This window comes from Culex quinquefasciatus, chromosome 3 (genome assembly GCF_015732765.1).
Source record: "Culex quinquefasciatus strain JHB chromosome 3, VPISU_Cqui_1.0_pri_paternal, whole genome shotgun sequence".
Classification (NCBI taxonomy): domain Eukaryota; kingdom Metazoa; phylum Arthropoda; class Insecta; order Diptera; family Culicidae; genus Culex; species Culex quinquefasciatus.
Window position 1 is genome coordinate 22980073 of NC_051863.1, and position 22684 is coordinate 23002756.

General features: G+C 39.2%; 2 protein-coding genes and 1 long non-coding RNA gene across 4 annotated transcripts; 2 read left to right on the top strand and 1 right to left on the bottom strand.

Annotated features, from left to right (window-relative positions):
- Positions 1-4643: 4643 nt before the first annotated feature.
- LOC119770745 lies at positions 4644-12394 on the top strand. Of its 2 annotated transcripts, none has more exons than XM_038266175.1 (2): positions 4644-4926; positions 11653-12394. In XM_038266175.1, the coding sequence occupies exon 2, from the start codon at positions 11917-11919 to the stop codon at positions 12361-12363; it is 447 nt and encodes a 148-aa protein (XP_038122103.1). In that variant the 5' UTR covers positions 4644-4926; positions 11653-11916; the 3' UTR covers positions 12364-12394. The 2 variants fall into 2 exon arrangements, with proteins under 2 accessions (XP_038122103.1, XP_038122104.1); XM_038266176.1 differs by lacking the exon at positions 4644-4926 and having other exon boundaries at positions 11636-11790; positions 11872-12394.
- Positions 8246-11880, top strand: LOC119768901 (uncharacterized protein K02A2.6-like). The gene is made up of 6 exons (XM_038260686.1): positions 8246-9688; positions 9747-10250; positions 10355-10649; positions 11457-11570; positions 11627-11790; positions 11872-11880. The coding sequence occupies exons 1-6, from the start codon at positions 8246-8248 to the stop codon at positions 11878-11880; spliced, it is 2529 nt and encodes an 842-aa protein (XP_038116614.1).
- Positions 12395-16880: 4486 nt separating the features above from the next.
- On the bottom strand, positions 16881-18700 carry LOC6047541. The gene is made up of 3 exons (XR_005278634.1): positions 18528-18700; positions 18269-18437; positions 16881-17187 (listed from the first exon to the last, which is right to left on the bottom strand). It is a non-coding gene; the product is annotated as an uncharacterized LOC6047541 (long non-coding RNA).
- Positions 18701-22684: the final 3984 nt, after the last annotated feature.

Sequence of the window (22684 nt, forward strand, 5' to 3'; positions counted from 1 at the left end):
GGTGGATGTTCTCGGCCGAAAGTATCTCCAGGAAGAAGACTGAGTTTTGATAATTGCACTTTTGAGATTCCGCTAGAAGTCCAACACCACCAACGCATTTTCATTGTCCTTTTCCTCTTGCTGGTCCACGTCCAGCAAAAAGCACTCTGGAAACTGTTTGTACAGAGCTGGAACGAATAAAATAATTTAAAAAAATTGCAGGATTCAAGAATTTAAAAATATTAAGACATGACGTGTTTTATAAATATTTTGCATTTCAAAATTTTGAGAAAGAAAGATTCATGTTTTGAAATTTTAAAGCTGACTTTCTTTAGAATTTTTGGGTTTAAAAAAATTAAACATGTTATGTTTGATTTTATTGTGGGTAGCAGTGAGGTTCTGATATATCCAATGACAAAAATAAATATTTTCAAAATGCCGTTGCAAATATTTTTCAAAGTTAATATCAAAGTTCATAAATAATATTTATAAAAAAAACCCCAAATAGTTGAAATCACAAAATTGTAAAACATAAAAATAGATAATTTTAAAAACTTATTATCTAGTTTATTATTGTATTTTTAGAATTACAAACCTCAAGATATTAGGAATCAGAAATTTTAAAATGTTATAATATTAAAATATTAAAACGAAAAATTTGAAAGTATTAAGACTTTCAGGAATTTTAAAACTTCTAAATTATTTGGAATATTAAAACTTGAAGAATTAAATTACAATTTTCCAGAATATCAGAATGTAAGCACTTGGTTTTAGGATTTTCAAATACTAGATTTTAAGAGTTCTGTAAAGCCGAAAATTTCACAATTTTGGAATCTATGAATGTAGGAATTTAAGAATTTTATTATGTTTGTAGTTTATGTTTATGATAGTAGCCTAGAGTTTTAGCATTTTATGTTATCTTGAGAATTTTATTAAAACTAGGAACATTATTTTTTTTTCAAATTCTCAAGATTATAAATAACCTTGAATTTTCTCATTTCAAGATTCAATGGTTTTTTAAATTATGCAATTTGAAGAATTTTAAAAGAAGCAAGGAATTGTGTAAATTTAAAAATTTAAGAATGTTGGAATTTTAAACTTCAAATTTTTATTTTTTTGAATTAAAAATAAAAATTTATGGAATTTTAGATTGATAGTTTTAGGAATTTTAGAACCTTCGATTTTTTTAAATTTAGGATTTCAGAAGTTAAGAATTTTGGAATTTTAAGAATTTTTAGTTTTTATTTCAGAACGAAAGAGTTATATATTTATTTATGTTTGGATTTTAAAATTTTAAATACATCATTTACCCTCCAAACTTTAAAAAAACTTAATCTTTTTAGAATTTTTGAAATTAGGATTTCAGAAGTTAAGTTAAGAATTTTGAAATTTTTAGAATTATTAAATGAAAAAATCTTAAATACAAAATTGTGCATTTTCAAATTGAATATTTTTCTTCGTCGAATTATTAGTTTTATGTTTATGTTTTGTTTTGCGTCATACAAACGCACTCCCAATACACCTCATCCAAAACACTACTCACCGGTTCCATTAACAAATTCTGGCTGTTTAGAAACGTCGCGGGAGTTTATTATTTCGTCCTCCTCCACCTTTTTATTCAAGCGGAACAGTGATTGACTCCCGAGCTTGAATGTTCCGTCTCCCTCCTTCTGTTTCCGACACATTCAACACTCGGAAACTACTTCTCCTTTGGGAATGCAACTTCCGCGGAAAGCAAAACACCAATCCGCTTTCTCAATCGCAGACCGATTCTTCCCGATACCGGAACATGGCCCACCGTCTTCGTCCTTCACAGCCACGACAACCGAAATCTGGAAATCCAGAACATAAGACTATGATGGCCGTTCGCCATTCCAGCCGAAACTTTCCGGAAAAGTAACACAACTTACCTGTCAATCGGTCAAAATCCTCCAGTAGCCCAACAGCAACGACAACTGGTTCAATTTGGTTGAAATCAAGTCCAAACAAGATCAGCTGAAGAGAACTGTCAAACTGTTTGCGTCGACGAAAATCGTGACGTCGAAATTAAGGAAAATCGATGGAAAAAACAATGTCGCGCATGTCGAGTGTTTGTCGTGCGTTTGTTGTCCTTTCGACCAATCGATATCGAAACGGTAAAATCAAAACCGTGCGACAACTCGTACGACGTGCGACATTTTTCAAACAGGGATTGTTTGCATCAGGACACTGTGACGAGGAGTTCGTCATTTTTGAGTTAAATTATATTTTTTTCACTGGGCCTAGAAAGCCTTATACACTGATAATCAACATTACACACTGTTCAGTTCACTTTTACACACTTGTATGGGATTTTTCAGTTCAAGTACGATTACACGAAAGTGTGTAATCATACTTGAACTGAAAAATCCCATACAAGTGTGTAAAAGTGAACTGAAAAAAGTGTAATGCTGTTTACCAGTGTAGGATGCAAAATACAACTTTTCTGTCGTCTCTGCTATTTTTAGGACCTTTATTTGGACATTCTCTTGCCATTTCACTAGTAAAAATAGTACTTTTTGAACAAAAAATCTCATTAAAGACTGTTTTTTTAAGAGTAGCAAAACACTGCCTCCAAATTGCCTGTTCCATGATTGTGGGATGTTATTGTGTCTCCCGCAATTGTGAAACACCTGAATTGGGTACTAAAGCCCTATGTCAATTTTTGTGTACAACGGTAAAAACACGGTTTAAAAGCATTTCTGCTCACTTTTTTTCATGTTAATGCAAAATAATTTTTTTGACAAGACAACATTTTTTTGATGGATCAACTATGGTCCCCTTGGAACGAGCTGTCAAGTAGGAGCTTTTCTATCAAGAAGGACCGCGAGGTTAATTTTTCAAAATTGATTTAAAAATCCACTTTAAACTCTTTGTGGTCGTACAAAGGGTCATTGTACTCAGAAAAATAAGCTTTATCGCTGTAAACAATAATATCAGAAATCTAAGCTTCATTTTAGGACCCAATTTACCTGATATTTTCACTAAAAAGTTATCAGACCATGTTTAAAACATCACTAAGCTTGAGTTTTATTGGTTTCAGAGTGTGAAATCATTTTTTTTTTTTTTGTAAAAAATATGTACTCCTGGAGAGAAAAAAAGTTTGTTTACATCGTAAGAAAAAAGTGTTCCGAATTTGTGGATTTCAAGGGTCAATGTTTTTCTTTAAAAACTTGATATAAAACGTAAAAATGTACAGCCGGTCTATACATCAAACGAAAGATCGCAAGTAAAGCTTTCAAATGAAGGAAAAACCAAATCATTATGTTCAATTATCGATTTTCTATGATTTGTTGAACATTGGCAGATCTGTAAACTGTTCCGAATATGAGGGATGACTGTATATATGATAAAATGGAAGTGAACGTGAACGTCGAGCCGGTAAAATCTGTGTCCATCCGGAACCGGCACAGCCTAGGGTCTACGGATGTCACCGGTGACAAATGTCTAGCGGACCTTAAGGATCGGTACAGCTTGGGCAAGGAATTTGGCTAACCTAAAGTAGAAGCATTAAATCTAGAAATTAACTTACTTTGTATTGAAAACTGGTTAAAATTCGCTGCATTAAAAGTAACAAAGTACTGGATGTTATAGGCTCTTTCGAAAGAGCACACAATTTTGAACCAAACTGCATCAATAACTCGAAATCGATGAAAATGCATATGGGACATTTATGTGATCAGGGGCAGTGCAGCCCATTTGAAATTTTTCTTGACCGGTTTCTTCCAAAGTGCATACCTTACATTTAAATTAAAACCTTTTACGACAAAAGTTTTTGAAAATTTCACTATGTACCAGCGATGAATCAATCATCATCAAAAGAAAATCTTTAAACGTTCATCAAGAGAAAAAATCCGAAGGAAGCACGGCTCTCCTCTCTCGCGCACGAAAGATCGGTGAAAGGAATCTAAAAAAAATCATCATCTTGATTATTCGACGGAACATCTTTTCCACTACTATTATGATTTCGGAAATAAATCGAAATAACAGCGCGAGTTTTTTCATCTTGCGAAGCTATTTTATATTGGTTCCATTCCTCGTTCTGAAATGCCGCGTGGCGTGTACCTTTGAGAGCCAGAAATGCCAAAACACTGAAAACATTCTTCTGCTCTACATCCAATTCAAAGTATTTGATTATTCGGGAAACTGCAAACGAAGATTAAGATTTGTCTACTGATTGGGTTCTTTGAGTTTAATATGATTTGAAATGTGGAGTTTTTTATTTGAAAAGGTCCAATAAACCAAATTTTTTTGTTTTTGCTTTTTGGGTGTTTTTTAACACCCCTGAAAACCGATTCCTTCCGAAGTGCATACACCGCTAAAAAGAGGAACACATATTTTCAATAACCAAGCCCATACAAAGATTTGAAATTGTCAAAACAAAGTCGGTAGATAGTTTACTATGGTGAAAATTTGTCTTAACTGGGCCCTTTGGCAAATCTCAACTTAATGAAGCACCCGCAGTCGAGCAGTTTTTGACAGTTCGCCCCATAAGAAATACATTGTAGAAAAAAGCAAAAACTGCTCGAATGGAAGTGCTCCATAGAACTTTATGACGTTTCGCGTACACACACTAGCGCACCATTTGATTTTGCTGGGCGGACAAAATTTAACCTCACTTTTTTTCGTGTACGTACACGCAACCCTGTTTGAAAAATGTCGCACGTCGTACGAGATGTCGCACGGATTTGATTTTACCGTTTCGATATCGATTGGTCGAAAGGACGACAAATGGACGACAAACAATCGACATGCATGACATCGTTTTTTGCATCGATTTTCTGACAGATTGACGTTTCGGCGGCGTCGGCGAAAAAACTTTGACAGTTTACATCAAGCAAAAACTTGTTCAGACCGGATTGAACAAAAGCTAAAAATTGAGGTTGAAAATGTAGTGTGCAAAACCAAATCGGAGCAAAAAGTTGGTTGGTAAGTTGGTTTAAGTAGTTAGAGGTAGTTAGTTACTTTCTATTTCTATGAATATTTATTGGGAACCTGTGAGATACTGTATATTATTGTAAGCTGGCAGCACTGCGGGACGCGCTTGTGACGCTCGCGTAACGCAACTCGCGTTCGGCACTTCCGCCTCGGTTGGCAGCTGTCACCGCAGTCAGAGTGCGAGCAGCAGCCGAAGTGGTAAGTTGTGACAGATTGTGCTGGGTGATTCTCGGCAACTTGGCTAAAATCCACAATGGCGATCCTGCCAGGAGCCAGAATTAATTGTTGTTGGAAAGTCGTTCGAGAATCACCCAGCACAGTTACGAACGTGGGGTGAGAAACAAAGCGAAAATCAATTAAAAAACGGTATTTTGCTTGCGCCTCGCGAGATAGAAGAATGATCCGAGCGGGAACCTCAATCCGTGATTTTGAGGTTAGAATCGTCAAATTGCCAGAGTTGCAGATTGCGGTCCGTGGACCGCAAAGGCAAAAAAAAAGGAAAAGATACCAGTGAATTGTCCAGAGTGGCCGCCAGGAAATGATCTGTTTAGGAATCGGACCAGGAGGGAAAGAATTGTCCGTTTGGGGATCAGATCGAGGCGGAAGTAACCGTCTGTTTACGATTCAGACCGGAATCGATGAAAATAGTCTGTTTCCGTATCAGACCGGGACGGAAGGAACCGTCTGTTTACGGATCAGACATGAATTGGAGGAAATTGTCTGTTTACGAATCAGACCGAGCCGGAAAGAACCGTCTGTTTACGAATCAGGCCGGAATCGGTGGAAATTGTCTGTTTGCGAGTCAGACCGGGATGGAAGGAACCGTCTGTTTACGAATCAGTCCGGATTCGGAGGAAATTGTCTGTTTACGAATCAGACTGAGCCGGAAGGAACCGTCTGTTTGCGAATCAGACGGGAATCGGAGGAAATTGTCTGTTTACGAATCAGGCTGAGCCGGAAGGAACCGTCTGTTTACGAATCAGACCGGAATTTGAGAAAATTATCTGTTTACGAATCAGACTGAGCCGGAAGAAACCGTCTGTTTACGAATCAGACTGAGCCGGAAGAAACCGTCTGTTTACGAATCAGGCCGAAATCGGTGGAAATTGTCTGTTTGCGAGTCAGACCGGGATGGAAGGAACCGTCTGTTTACGAGTCAGACCGGAATCGGAGGAAATTATCTGTTTGCGAATCAGAGCGGGACAGAAGGGACGTCTGATTGCCTCCAAGGAACTTGTCACGGAATCATAAATTGAACAGGAATGCGGATTTGTAAAGTGAACCAGGCCAACCGAATAAATTAACAGAAATAATTGAGAATTCAAAATTCTGTGGGGCTTACAAACCCTTTCCCTTTCTTAATTATTTTGCAGAATTCTGATGCAACACAACAGCACAAAGATGTTCTCGGCTGGAAGATACGTGCGAGTCCCAACGGGCTCCGGACACTGGACGATCAGCGAAGAGGAGGAGGAGATAAGGGATCAGACGGAACCCGTTGCAGCAAACGCTCAAAACGACGATACCGATCCTCCTCGGGCGAAAGGGCCGCTCGTGAACATCGATGCAAACAAAACGGGTCGCGAGGACAACCGAGCTTTCATGGAGCGATTGAACCAATTCGAAGGGGCACTCAATCAAATACAGGAGATGTTTGCTGCCAACCAACCTGGCCATTATGATTTGCCACCCCGCGAAGAATCCTGGAGCCATAACGCGCGAGGACAATCCATGGCTTCGGGGATCAACCTGCGCTTTGAGAGCATTCAACCCTTCCCTGAAGACATTCCCGGCAACCAGATGTGGGCCGAGTGGAACAAATTCATCGATCGATTCGAGATCTCGGTTTCGGTGGCGAACGTTGATGACCAGGTTAAGCGCGCGCAAATGTTGTTCCTGGCAATGGGACCAAAACTGCAGGGAATAATTACAGCTGGAAGACTTCGTCCCAGTCTCCAGGACCCCAACGCGTACGACCGGTTTGTGCACAACGTGGAACGCTATCTACATTCAATGATCGACCTGGATGCTGAACACGTCGCGTTCCAAAGCCTCAAGCAAGGTCCGGATGAACCGACCGTTGCATTCCACGCGCGCCTGATGGAGAAAGCGCGCCTCTGCAGATATAACAAGGTCGACCAAGATCGATTTGTTCGCAGCCAGTTGCTGGCCGGAATGAGCAACCAAGGTGTGGCGGACATGTGTCACAATCTCAGCATGAGTACTACATCCATTTTGCAGATGGCCGGCCGCACTGAAACCCGCGCAAAGAAGTCAACCCCAGCGGAACCTGAAGAGAAGCTGCCTCAAGCATTCGCTGTCGAGCAGCGCTCACAAAGGTGGCGTGCGCCGGACTCTCGCTTCGAAGCAGCCGGAGTACGGAAAAGCCCAAAGCGTCTCGAGGAGGTCGGCAGATCTTGGCCCTACTACGAAAGTGGAAGTGGACGGGAAGATTCCAGGCGGGAAAAACGCAAGCACGAGGGTGTCTACGACCAGCGGAAGCGAGCGGTTGGGCATCGGGACAACGAAGGTGGTTACCGTAACGTTCAACGAGACGGAAGGAATGGAAGGGTCCGCGAACAAGACCGCCGCGGCCGATGCTCCAGGTGCAACAAATCTTATCACAAGTTCGGCACCTGCCCCGCGCTGGAGAGGAAGTGCCTTTCGTGCGGTGACGTAGGTCATTTTGCATCCGTTTGTCGGGCAAAGCAGGAGGCAAACAATGTCGAGCACTCCGGATGGACCGACGACGAGGACTCCAAGGTAATAAAAAAGTGAACTGACCCAGATGAGCGTTCTACCAGTAGTTAGTTCGGATAGGGTGGTGATGACTTAATTTTTTTGTTTTGGATTGGAAATACAAATCGATTCTTCATACCTAACTCTACATGGTTTTATTTTTCGCCAGATAAACGCACTCACACTCGCGGACGCGCTGATTAACCTTCGCCTGGGATCTTCGAGTCCCATCCAGTTCTTAATCGACTCCGGGGCGGACGTAAACTTAGTTGGTGGTAAGGACTGGATCAACCTAAAGCGGGAGTTTCATGCTGGCCAAGCGGTGCTCGAACCGATGGAAATACCAACGAAAAACCTGCGATCATATGCTTCAGCGAAGTCGATCACCGTCTCGTGTCGGTTCAAGGCCATTGCTGAGGTGGTCGGACATGCGAAACCCGTGATCGTAGCCTAATTTCTAGTTGTCGCAGATGGAGGCCAGTCCCTCCTGAGCCGATCAACGGCGAGTGATTTGCGGCTGCTGGAAGTTGGCCCGTCTGTTAACAACTGTAGCGTTGAAGAGTTTCCCAAAATGCCGGGCGTGTTGATTAAGTTCAGCGTCGACAAGTCGATCCCACCTACTAAAAACGCATATTACAACGTCCCAGCCGCCTACAGAGCGAGTGCTAGGGCACGACTGCAGGAAATGGAAGCCAAAGGGATAATAGAACGAGTGGTCAAGGCACCAGACTGGATCAGCGGATTGTCCGCGGTCGCTAAAGGCAAGGGGGACTTCAGGCTTGTTGTAAATATGCGTGCACCAAACAAGGCCATCAAGCGGGAATATTTCCGGTTGCCGTTGCTGGACGAGATACGGATCAAGCTCCACGGGGCGAAATACTTCTCGAAGTTGGACTTGTCCAGCGCTTTCTACCACCTGCAGCTACATCCCGAATCGAGAGACCTCACTACATTTCTGTCAGAAGACGGAATGTTCCGGTTCACACGGTTGCTGTTCGGGGTGAATGCGGCTCCTGAAATATTCCAGCGGGAAATGATCAGAATTTTCCGCGGAGTTGACAACATCATCGTTTATATCGATGATATTCTGATCTACGCGGACTGTATCGAAAAGCTGCGGAAAACGCTAACGGAAGTTCTGAAGATCCTTCGTGAGAACAACCTGACGGTGAACACAACCAAGTGCGAGTATGAGAAGACCCGAATCAAGTTTCTGGGACACGAGCTGGACCAGGAAGGATTCCACATCGACGAGCAGAAGATTCAGGACATCCGTCGGTTCAGACACCCATCGACCGTCTCCGAGCTGCGAAGCTTCCTTGGGTTGGCCTCATTCATGAGTCCGTACCTTGAGAAGTTCGCCGACACTGCAAGCCCCCTTTGGGCGGTAACCAGCGCAAATGCATGGTCGTGGGGTATCGACCAGGAAAGGGCGTTTCAGGGGTTGAAGGATCAAATTGTCCATTGCACTACCACTCTCGGGTATTTCTCCGAGAACGACACGACCATTTTATACACCGATGCCTCCCCGAAGGCGCTTGGAGCCGTTCTCGTTCAGCAGAGTAGTCAGCGGTCCCCACGAGTGATAAGTTTCGCATCAAAAGCCCTCACCCCGACTGAGAAACTGTACCCACAGAACCAGCGGGAGGCCTTGGCGGCAGTCTGGGCAGTTGAGCACTATTCTTACTTCCTTCTCGGGCGTCCTTTCGTTCTACGTACTGATGCACAGGGTGTCACGTTCATACTAGACCGCTCACGGGAGAACACGAAACGTGCTCTAACTCGTGCCGATGGATGGGCGCTTCGGTTGAGCCCCTACAAATTCCTGGTTGAACACGTGAGCGGTCGAGAAAACATCGCTGATCCCTCATCGCGACTATACGACGGGAACGATGGCCCGTTCGAGGAGGAAAACAGTCCGTGGGAGATCGCGTGCTTACAGGCGAACCAAGTCCAAATCTTGACGGAGGAGGAAATTAAGGCCGCTACGATCGATGACGATCAACTTCAAAAGGTAATATTGACAAAATAATTTAGTATTGCTTACGAACAGTACACCTTTCATTAAATAGGTGATGGACGCTCTGGACACGGGTTACTGGTCGCACCAGCTCAAGCTTTTCGAGTCCCTTAGTGACGAACTCACTGTGCGCGACGGCATCCTGATCAGGGCGGGTTGCGTGGTAATTCCCGAAACACTCCGTCAGAAAGCTCTGGCAGTTGCTCACGAGGGCCATCCGTCTGCCGCGAAACTGAAGAGCATCCTGAGAGAGCGCGTGTGGTGGCCTAGCATGAACAAGGATGCTGTTGCTTGGGTTGAATCTTGTGCGGTTTGTGCCACTAACGGTAGACCGGAAAAGCCCACTCCAATGCAGCGTTTTCTCGCTCCGAAAAACGTGTGGGAAACAATCGCACTCGACTTCAACGGGCCGTACTCGAGATTCGGAGGAATATATATCCTGGTAATCGTAGATTATCGTTCAAGGTTTGTAATCGCCAAGCCCGTTAAATCCACCAGCTTTGAAGAAACGAGGAAAGCTCTCGATTCTGTGTTTGAAAAGAAGGCTACCCACAATGTATGAAGTCGGACAACGGTCCGCCGTTTAACGGCGAGGATTATCGACGGTACTGTGAAGGGCGCGGCATAAGGACTGTCTTCTCTACTCCACTCTACCCGCAGCAAAATGGGCTGGCGGAGGTTTCCATGAAGCTTATAAACAAGTCGATGATCGCTGCCGCCACGAACAACACAAGCTACGTCGACGAGTTGAACGCCGCTGTTAACGCGCATAATGCAGCCGCACACGCAGTCACGAAGATCCCGCCAGAGGAAGTGATGACGCGACGAAAAATCCGTCGAGGACTGCCTCTTGTATGTCCCGGACAATCTTCATTCGATGACAACGTTCTTGATTCGCGAGACCGGGAGTCAAAAATGCTCGCCAAGGAACGAGAAGATCAAAAGCGAAGTGCGCGTGAGTGTCGAGTCAAGTTAGGAGATTCGGTGGTGATCGAGCGGCAAACTCGCGCGAAGGGGGAATCACGATTTTATCCGCGCAAGTACTGTGTAACCGGGGAAAACAACGGAATGCTAGTACTTTGTGATGATGCGGGTCAAGTGCTTAAAAGGCACGTCTCTCAAACCAGGAAAGTTAGCGAATGGCGGCCCAAAGCAAATGACCTGGAAAAGGACAAGGAGGACGCTACTCGGCCGGAAACAGCTTTGCAGCAGCATCAGGCTCAGCAACCAACTCGTGAAACTGCACCAATCCAGCGTCCAGGAAGGGAAAAACGAGTTCCAAGCCACTTGAAAGATTTCGTTTTTGTTGCGGAGCAGCAATAACTGGATTTTGTGATCATTCTTTTCGAAAAATTCACTTTGTTTCGCACGATCAGGGTATCGGCAAAGGGAACGTGGGGAACGGTCAGTGGGACAATGAGTGTTCTTGAAAGATAGACACTTCAATAATTCGCAAATAAACTTAGGTCGGATCAGAATATTGTTTCCTTGACTAACTGAACTGATTATTTTTACAACGATGAGAGAAAAAGGTAAACATTGAGATGACGTTTCTTGCCCCACTGCAAAGAGGGAAGGGAATGACAGAATGACGTTTATAATCCCACTGCAAAAAGAAAGTGCGAACGCCCCGTGGGAAAAACCTGGCGCGGAATGTCCTCGGTAAATCGTCAGAGACAAAAGACACTTCTCAAAACTCAAAGTTTCCTAGATGTAGTTTATGCTGAGGGAGGGGATGTGAGATACTGTATATTATTGTAAGCTGGCAGCACTGCGGGACGCGCTTGTGACGCTCGCGTAACGCAACTCGCGTTCGGCACTTCCGCCTCGGTTGGCAGCTGTCACCGCAGTCAGAGTGCGAGCAGCAGCCGAAGTGGTAAGTTGTGACAGATTGTGCTGGGTGATTCTCGGCAACTTGGCTAAAATCCACAGAACCGTTCTTTACCTCGTGTATTCAGATGCAGTACAGCCGGATACCGAGCCACCCGTGGAAATATGGTTCGAAGCCGGGCATGTCATTGGCCTCCCCACAGTCAGCACCGATCCTGGCCCAAGGCCAACACCATCCGGCTGGTGGTAAAGGCGGTCTCTTCAATGTAAATACCACCAAATTCTTTCATCATCCTGTCGCCTCTCTTACGAACAGTGCCACTAATCCACTTGATCCTACTCCGCAGATGCAGTAGTTTCCGTTGCCCAATTCGCTACCCCCCCAAACCATAATGAAGCGTGGCGAGCCATTTCCATCATCAATCCTAAAATACATGAGGACGTACATGCAACGATTTGGCTTTTCCTACCTCCTCTTTGACATCTACAGCCGGATCCGGAGCTCAACAACAACAACAGCAGGCTTCACACAACAGCCTCAACCTGCCGTCAACTCCGACCTACAACACAACTCCTCCGAATGTAATGCTACTCCTGAACTGAGCGGACCTCCCGCCGGCATGGGACCGATGCATCATAAACCACCAACACATCTCCGCCATCCGCCGCCACACGTTCACCAACACGGACCGCCGCAGATGCCACAGATGCAAATGTCCCCGCACGATCACCGCTGCGGACTAGAGAACCTCTATGTTCTCTTATCATTTCAACACCCAGCAGCATCTCCCGCACCATCCGAGCCCCGCGGAAATGAAGCAAGAAGTCACCCAATATAAGCGGAAGTGCCGGAGCGGTTCAAACGCAAGAATCGACGGAATTAACGCCACCGACAGGCCAGCGAAGGCCGCCACCGCATCGATGATTCCTGCCAAAAAGTCGTGCTAGCTTAACCTCATCGAGAACGACGCGGAACAGTGGGTTCCGGACAATCCATCCAGAAAGCAGAAAATACTCGCGCGATCAGCTGATGCAGCTCAAGAATACGGCAACGGCATGCAAAACAAAAAAACGCGAATCTGCACAACAGATTGGAGAACGTCTTGGAGAACTACTCGTGCGTGGTCCAAACGAAAAGGGCATGAGCGAGCATCTCCGAGATGCTTCTGCCACCGTTCATCAAAGGTTGCAAAATTATTTCCGAGATGCTGCTGCCAGGCCTGCTACTAGTGGCGGAGGAAGAAGAGTCGGTGGCAACATGAGCCATATGAGACAACGATACATTCCAAAACGACCGTCTTAGCAGGGCAACAGCGGCCAGTTCGGATCACAGTCAAACAAGCAATCCCAGCATGGTTCCGGATGTGTATCGCAGGTCCCAGATGCTCAAAGACATCCGGGAGAAGACGATGGGGGTGGACGAACGACCCACGGAATCGAACTCGGTCGTCGTGGGATGGCCAACGGCATCAGAACCAGAATCTATGGGATGGCCAATGGCCTCAGAACCAGGATCTATCTCAGTTATTTTGAAAACAGTGAAATTAAGTGCAGTGATAGTGAAAATGTTCGGAAGGTTATTCCAGTATCATGTTAAATTACAAAAAAATAATAACAATCCTATATAATAATAAAAAACTTGAATTTTTCTTTAAAAAAAGCCTAAATATAACAAATGACAGCACACGACAAAGGCACGACATTCTAAATAACAAAACCGTGCGACATCGGTCGAATGTCGTACGACAATGTCGTACAATTTCGATTATAGATCGCACGACAAACACGACTTTTTGGTGCAAAAACGTATGACATTCGCGCGAAAGTCGCACGACATTGTCGTGTGACGTCGTACGAGTGCACGGACGACAAACGACGGACGTCCGACGGACTTTTCAGTCAGGGAATACACCCCTGTTTGAAAAATGTCGCACGTCGTACGAGTTGTCGCACGGTTTTGATTTTACCGTTTCGATATCGATTGGTCGAAAGGACGACAAACGTACGACAAACACTCGACATGCCCGACATTGTTTTTTCCATCGATTTACCTTCAATTCGACGTCGATTATTAGTTTGACAGTTCTCTTCAGTTGAACTTGTTCGGACTTGATTGCAACCGAGTCGAACCAGTTGTTGTTGGTTTTAGGCTTTGGGAGGATTTTGATCAGTTTAAAGGTAAGTTGTGTTCTAGGTTGAATTACTTTTTCTGCCGGAAAGTTCCGGCCGGAGTAGGCGAGCGACCGAATCAAATTGTCTTGTATTCCAGATTGCGGTCTTCGTGGCGGTATAGGAGGAAGAGGAGGAGGAGGAGGAGGAGGAGGAGGACGGGAAATATGGTTTACTCGTTTTACTTTCCGTGGGAGATTGCTTCGCATATCTAATGGAACTGGTGAGTCATGTTTTAGAAACGATGGAGGAGGTGTGCTGGGAGTGCGATTGGACGATCGAAATTAAAAATAGGATGAACATCACCAGTTCTTAACTTTTAAATCCAATAATTCCAAACTCAAAAATGAAAAAAATCTAAAATACTAAAGCTTTAAAAAACTTTAAGGCTTATTTGATTTGATAATTGTAAAATTAAATTATAAAATTTTTTTCATTCTTAATTTCAAATTCTAACATTCCAGAACTTAAGAATGCAAGAAATTGAAAGTTCAAAATTTATTTAATTTCTTGATATTGTGCAAATTGTTAATATTCTTAAATTCTAGAATTTATTAATTTAAAATTCTCAAAGTCTTCAAACATTAAAAAAAAAATGAAATTCTTAAATGTGAAAATTTTGAAATTGACAAAAAATTAAAAACTAAAATTTCCTAATTCTTAAATACTAAAATTCTAATACTAAAATACTAAAAATCTAACATTATAAAGTTCTTAAATTCCCAAAACGTAAGTAGTGCGAGTTGGAATTTTGAATTCGAAAATTCTAAAAATTATAAGTTCTAAAATTCCAAAATTGTAAATTCTAGAAATGCTAAAATTCAAATAATTTATATTTTCAAATAAAAAAAATTGAAAAATTCTATTTGTTTTAAATTCAAAATATTTTAAAAATTAGCAAATTTCTTAAAATTCTGAAAAATAAAAAAAATGCACATCTAAAATTGTTGATAATTTAAAATAAAATACAAAATTAAAAAATTCAAAAAAAATAAAAAAATTGCAAAATACAAATTATTTAAAATTCCAAAATTTTACAAAATATATTTTTTTAGTTTTAAAAATGTTAGGTTAAGTTAACTTTTAAAAATTCTTCAAAAAAATCTAAAAATTCTTAAATTTTAAAATTGTATATTGGAAAAATCTAAAATCTATTAACTTTTGAACATTGTCAAGGACTTTACAATGTAAAAATTAAAAAAATTCTGATGAAAAATAGAAGTTTAAAAAATATCACGAATTGAATTAAATGATTCTGGTATTGAGGTACTCTCAAATTTTAAAATTCAAATTCTGAAAATAAGATTTTTAGAATATTTTATAATTTTAGAATTTTAGAATTTTATAATTTTATAATTTTATAATTTTATAATTTTATAATTTTAGAATTTTAGAATTTTAGAATTTTAGAATTTTAGAATCTTAGAATTTTAGAATTTTAGAATTTTAGAATTTTAGAATTTTAGAATTTTAGAATTTTAGAATTTTAGAATTTTAAAATTTTAGAATTTTTGAATTTTAGAATTTTAGAATTTTAGAATTTTAGAATTTTAGAATTTTAGAATTTTAGAATTTTAGAATTTTAGAATTTTAGAATTTTAGAATTTTAGAATTTTAGAATTTTAGAATTTTAGAATTTTAGAATTTTAGAATTTCAGAATTTTAGAATTTTAAAATTTTAGAATTTTAGAATTTTAGAATTTTAGAATTTTAGAATTTTAGAATTTTAGAATTATAGAATTTTAGAATTTTAGAATTTTAAAATTTTAGAATTTTAGAATTTTAGAATTTTAGGGTTTAAGAATTTGATGATTGAAGTTTGTCCATTATTTTTTTTATTCTCAAATTTGGTACAATTTTGAAATAATAACAATAATATTTTCGTTTTTTTTACTATTTGCAGTAATTTGAGTTTTATACGTTTTTAAATTTATTTTTTTTTATATCTTCATTTTTAATTCTTTTTAAATGTTTAAATTTTGATTATTCTAGATTCCTTTTAAAAAAAAAAACCAATGCGCCATGGGTTTCCAATGTGCATAGGACATTTTGTAAAAGTAAGCGAGAATAAATAAATTTAGTTTTTCTTTTATAGTTACAAAATATTTGAAATATTTGAAATTTTACTGTCTTGAAATTTTATTATTATTATTATTGAAATCTGAATTTAATTTATAAATTATTGCCAATTGTTGATTGATGTTATATTTTTTCAGGTAACAAACATATTCTGATCTGATCCTGCCGGAAACCATGCGTCCCCGTGTAGTCCCGCGTGGCTTCCGTAGAACCCACGGAAGCAGCCACGTTTTCTCGTACTCCACAAACCCACGTTGTCTCGTACTCCGGTAAACATCAATCCAAGGCAAATCCCGAAGGAAGCCAAGTTGGAGAAGAATCGGCGAACCGCAAGTTAAATTAAGTGAACAAGTAAATATTTTTTTGAAATTTCGACAGTTCGAATAAATAAAAAACAATAAAAACAAAACAACCGTTTTTTAACTGCAACATAACCTAAAATCCGAAATGACAGCACACGACAATAGCACGACATTCTAAATAACAAAACCGTGCGACGTCGGTCGAATGTCGTACGACAATGTCGTACAATTTCGATCATCGATCGCACGACAAATACGACATTTTGGTGCAAAAACGTATGACATTCGCGCGAAAGTCGCACGACATTGTCGTGCGACGTCGTACGATTGCACGGACGACAAACGACGGATGTCTGACGGACTTTTCAGTCAGGGTTGTAGAAAAAAGTAAAAACTGCTCGAATGGAAATTTGTAGCCAGTTGGGACCACTCGAGACATTTTTTTTATATCGTCGGAATAAAAATTCCGGTGAATATCTGCCCTGACTGAAAAGTCCGTCAGACGTCCGTCGTTTGTCGTCCGTGCAATTGTACGACGTCGCTCGACAATGTCGTGCGACTTTCGCGCGAATGTCATACGTTTTTGCACCAAAATGTCGTATTTGTCGTGCGATCGATGATCGAAATTGTACGACATTGTCGTACGACATTCGACCGACGTTGCACGGTTTTGTTATTTAGAATGTCGTGCTATTGTCGTGTGCTGTCATTTCGATTTTTAGGTTATGTTGCAGTTGAAAAACTGTTGTTTTGTTTTTATTGTTTTTTATTTCAACTGTCAAAATTTCACAAAAATATTTACTTGTTCACTTAATTTCACTTGCGGATCGCCGATTCTTCTCCAACTTTGCTTCCTTCGGGATTTGCCTTGACCGCAGCTTCCTGCTTGGATGTTGGAGGCGGCCGTGGCAGCATCTTGGCCGTGTTGGACTTTTGCTCCTCGACGCGCTGATCAAAACCCGGATGCGACACCTTGGCGACGATCTTGAACCTCCGACGGATTGATGTTTACCGGAGTACGAGAGGCTGCTTCCGTAGGTTCTACGGAAGCCACGCGGGACCACACGGGGACGCATGGTTTCCGGCAGGATCAGATCAGAATATGTTTGTTGCCTGAAAAAATATAACATCAATCAACAATTCGCAAGAATTTATAAATTAAATTCAGTATTCAATAATAATAATAATAATATTTCAAAACAATACAATTTCAAATATGTAATATTCAAATATTTTGTAACTATAAAAGAAAAACTAAATTTATTTATTCTCGCTTACTTTTACAAAATGTCCTATGTACATAGAAAACCCATGGCGCATTGGTTTTTTTAAAAGAATTCTAATTGAAGACATCTTAAAAATTTAAATTTAAAAACGTATAAAACTCAAATTACTGCAAATAATTAAAAAATCCGACAATATTATTATTATTTAAAAATTGTACCAAATTTGAGAATTCTAAAAATATTTAATGATCAAACGTTTACAAATTTCAGCATCATCATCTCATCATCAAATTCTAAAATTCTAAATTTCTAAATTCTACAATTCTAAAATTCTAAAATTCTAAAATTTTAAATGCGTAGAATTTATAACAAATAGAATTTTTGATAATTTTTATTCAAAAATATAAATTATTTGAATTTTAGCATTTTTAGAATTTACAGTTTTGGAATTTTAGAACATATAATTTTTAGAATTTTAGAATTCAAAATTTCAACTCGTGCGACTAACGTTTTGGGAATTTATGAACTTTATAATGTTAGATTTTTAGTATTTATGAATTGAAAAATTTTGTATTTAAGAATTAGGGAATTTTAATATTTAAATTATTGTCAATTTTAAAATTTTCATATTTTAGAGTTTTTTTTTTATATTTGAAGACTTTGAGAATTTTAAATTAATGAATTGTATAATTTAAGAATATTAACAATTTGCACAATATCAAGAAATTAAATGAATTTAGAATTTTCAATTTCTTGCATTCTTAAGTTCTGGAATGCTAGAATTTTAAATTAAGAATGAAAAACTTTATAATTTAATTTTACAATTATCAAATCAAATCAGCGTTGAAGTTTTTTAAGCATTATTGGATTAAAAGTTAAGAATTTGTGATGTTCATCTAATTTTTAATTTCGATCGTCCAATCGCACTCCCAGCACACCTCCTCCATCGTTTCTAAAACATGACTCACCAGTTCCATTAGATATGGAGGCAACCTCCCGCGGAAAGTAAAACACCAAACACTAACGGCTTCCTCGATCGCAAACTGGTTCCTTCCCTCCCGTCTTCCGGAATGGCTCGCCGAGTAATCCATATTTCCCGTCCTCCTCTTCCTCCTATACCGCCACGAAGACCGCAATCTGGAATACAAGACAATTTGATTCGGTTGTCGCCCACTCCAGCCGGAACTTTCCGGCAGAAAAAGTAATTCAATCTAGAATACAACTTACCTTTAAACTGGCCAAAATCCTCCCAAAGCCTAAAACCAACAACAATTTGTTCGACTCGGTTGCAATCAAGTCCGAACAAGTTCAACTGAAGAGAACTGTCAAACTGTTTGCGTCGACGATAATCGACGTCGAATTGAAGGTAAATCGATGGAAAAAACAACGTCGGGCATGTCGAGTGTTTGTCGTACGTTTGTCGTCCTTTCGACCAATCGATATCGAAACGGTAAAATCAAAACCGTGCGACAACTCGTACGACGTGCGACATTTTTCAAACAGGGTGACCATGTCTCGGCCACTAAATTCCTCTGCGGATGGTTTCGTTTCTAACTAGTGCGTCCATCCCGGGAATTCCCGGGACAAAAATCCCGGGATTTTTCCTAAACCGGGAATTCCCGAATCCCGGGATTTTCTATAATTTGTCCCGGGAATTCCCGAAATTGAAAAAAAATCATTTTTTGGTCTGGAAATTCAGATTTGGTTGTGAAAATAGTAGAACAATAAAATGAATTAAAATTTGTATTCAGCAAATCTCAGCATTAAATTGGCACACGCAGAAAAATGTTTTGTAGAATCAGCCTGTACGAGGTTTGATTCAACAAAATATTTTGTTGAATATAATCAACAAAATTTTTGCATTGAATCAACCCTCAGATTTTGTTGATTTAAATCGGGGTAATTGGCTGCATCTACGCAGTTTTTTGTTGATCAAAATTTGAATTTTTGTTGAAACAATGTCGATTTTTTGTTGAAACAAACCCGATTATTTTTTCAAAATAAGGTTAGTCTTTCAATTGAATTGACAATGTTGAATTGAAATAAATATAGTCATTATTTATTGATATTTGCCTTTTATTTTATTTTATCCGGTAAAACATTTTTCAATCTGCTCATTGCTGCACCTTGTTTAGCTGTCCTTGAACCGCACCTGGTGTCGGTGCCACCGCCGCCGAAACGACGAGATTGTTAAGTTGTCCCCGTTGTCCCCCGCGTTGAATTGACCATGAATCACGGTTACGTTTTTTTCCGCAGAGGTCTGAAAGGGCGTGAAAATCATTGAAAAAAAGAGCATTTGTAGTAAAATGCAAAAGCGCTTACCAAACATGTTCCGCCGATGGTTGGTTGGTTCTGATAATACGCAGAAGACAAGGCAGAAGAACTTCTGGCAGCTTCCTCTGCAGAGATGGCCCAGCTGGTGGCGACGAAATCTCCCCGATTGAACACTTTACACTTGGAATTTTGTTAACAAAAAACACGAAAGAAACATTTTGACGTATCCCTGTTTGAAAAATGTCGCACGTCGTACAAGCTGTCGCGCGGTTTTGGTTTTACCGTTTCGGTATCGATTGGTTGAAAGGACGACAAGCGTACGACAAACACTCGACATGCCCGACATTGTTTTTTCCATCGATTTCCCTTCAATTCGACGTCAAGATTTTCGTCGACGCAAACAGTTTGACAGTTCTCTTCAGTTTGTCTTGTTTGGACTTGAATGCAACCGAATCGAACCAGTTATTGTTGATGTTGGGCTTCGGAAGGATTTTGACCGGTTGATAGGTAATGGCCTATCTACAATCACTTAGCTTAGAAAATTTCACTTAGCTTAGGAATTTGAATCAATGGAAATGAATCTGAGTTTCTACAAAGGAAAAGTAATCAAATTAGAAACTGACGTTTGGTTTGGAAAATTTCAAAATCTACGGTAAGTTGACGTTTCCATATCAAAGGTAAACAAACAACTGCATAGCAACGTATATCAGCCCAGCAAGTTTTCTAAGTTGATTGTAGATGACGAACGTAAGTTGCAGACTTTCCTAAGTAACTACTTTACTTAGATGTTCTAAGCTAAGTGATTGTAGATAGGCCATAAGTTGTGCTGCTTTTTCTGTCGGAAAGTTCCGGCCGGAGTGGGCAAGTGGTCAAATTATAGTTTCTTATGTTCCAGATATTCAGAATTCTGTCTTCGTGGCGGTGGAGGAGGAGGACGAGATGCATGAATCCGGCGGGCCAGGTCTTCGTGGCGGAAGACAGGACCGGGAGGAACCGAGCTTATGGAGGATATGGTTCATTCAATCATTCCAAAGGAGGAGGAGGATGAATCACCGAATGTCAAAAGTTCTACCCAAGGTAAGAGAAAAAGGGGTACAGAATAATCATCTCGTGGCGGTGTTTCTGATCCACCGGATTTTTTAATCAATAGAACTGTTTCTTCAAGTCATTGAAATGATGGAAGAGGCGCATTTAAAAGTATCGGGAGTGAGCTTGGAAGACCGGAAGTATGAGGGCTAATATTGGGTGTTATGATTATTGGATTTCAGAATTGTATAATAAAAAAACTTTAACATTTGACTAATCAAAAATTAACTCCTTAAGGAAATTTTTAGTATCTCTGATTTAACCCTTTAAGGCCCAGAACTTTTTATACAGTTTTTATTACCTAAAAGTAGTTAACATTGAAAAAACGGATTTTGAATGGTGTAAGTGCTCCGCCAGAACATCTTGATGATGAGTTTCAATATTTAAAAACTACCAACATCCTGAATTCTCTAATAATTTACAGTTTTTTATTTTTTTACCGAAAAAATAAAATTAATTTAAATAAAAAAGGTTGAAAACAAAGCAGATTACAAAAAAAAATAATTATTTTTAAAAGGTTTACAAAAATATTTGTTTAATGAAAAAAATATTTATAATAAAATTATAACAAATTGAAAAAAATGCAGATTACAAAAAGGTAAAAGCAATATCTTTTTTATTCAAACACTTAGAATAAAATTTTAAAATAATTCTAAAATTCTAAAAATCTAAAATTTTAAAATTCGAAAATTCGAAAATTCAAAAATTCAAAAATTCAAAAATTCAAAAATTCAAAAATTCAAAAATTCAAAAATTCAAAAATTCAAAAATTCAAAAATTCTAAAATTTTAAAATTCTAAATCTAATCTAATCTAATCTAATCAGACCCTAGCGCAGCCAATCTTTCGAAGGGATCCTGGAGAGTGCCTTAGGTTAGATGACGCCTAGCACTCTTCTTGTCATTTATTAACATTTGTAGTGCGCCATTGCATCGGAATGCATTGAAACATCACAAGCGTTAAAGCGGCCAGGCCTACTGCGTAAAGCCGTATCGCAGAGATGATTCGTAATTGGGTTGAGTTTGAGCACTGAGTGTTCGAACAACAACACAATTCTGAATCGACAGGGGAGGAAGAAGCGTGGGGCCACACCACCATACGCTCCGAGATTTTTGGTTGTATTCGTTGGGAGCACCATGCTAAGAAGGTTTGGTACTCCGGGACCCTCTGGGATGGGACATTGTATTTCCACGAATGCCCTGGACACTATTTGCCGTGGTTATAGCGCCACAACTCGCTCTCTGTAACAGTATTCCTAATCCCAGTCCAAGTTCACCAAGTCGTCATGGCTTAGTGGTTAGCATTTTTGCTTACCAACCCAAAGGACGGGGGATCGAACCCCGCCTCGAGCGACTTTGATTTTTCGTTCATATTCAACATTTCTAATTTCTGTGTTCTAATCTTTCTCGTTGGGAGCAGATGGGCATCGAACCCAGAACCATTCGCTTTCAAAGCGAACACCGTAACCAGTCAACGACGGCCGCTCCTACTCTAAAATTTTAAAATTCTAAAATTCTAAAATTCCAAAATTCTAAAATTCTAAAATTCTAAAATTCTAAAATTCTAAAATTCCAAAATTCTAAAATTCTAAAATTCTAAAATTCTAAAATTCTAAAATTCTAAAATTCTAAAATTCTAAAATTCTAAAATTCTAAAATTCTAAAATTCGAAAATTCTAAAATTCTAAAATTCTAAAATTCTAAAATTCTAAAATTCTAAAATTCTAAAATTCTAAAATTCTAAAATTCTAAAATTCTAAAATTTAAAATTCTAAAATTTAAAATTTAAAATTTAAAATTCTAAAATTCTAAAATTTAAAATTCTAAAATTCTAAAATTCTAAAATTCTAAAATTCTAAAATCCTAAAATTTAAAATTCTAAAATTCTAAAATTCTAAAATTCTAAAATTCTAAAATTTAAAATTTAAAATTTAAAATTCTAAAATTCTAAAATTCTAAAATTTAAAATTCTAAAATTTAAAATTCTAAAATTCTAAAATTTTAAAATTCCACAATTCTAAAATTC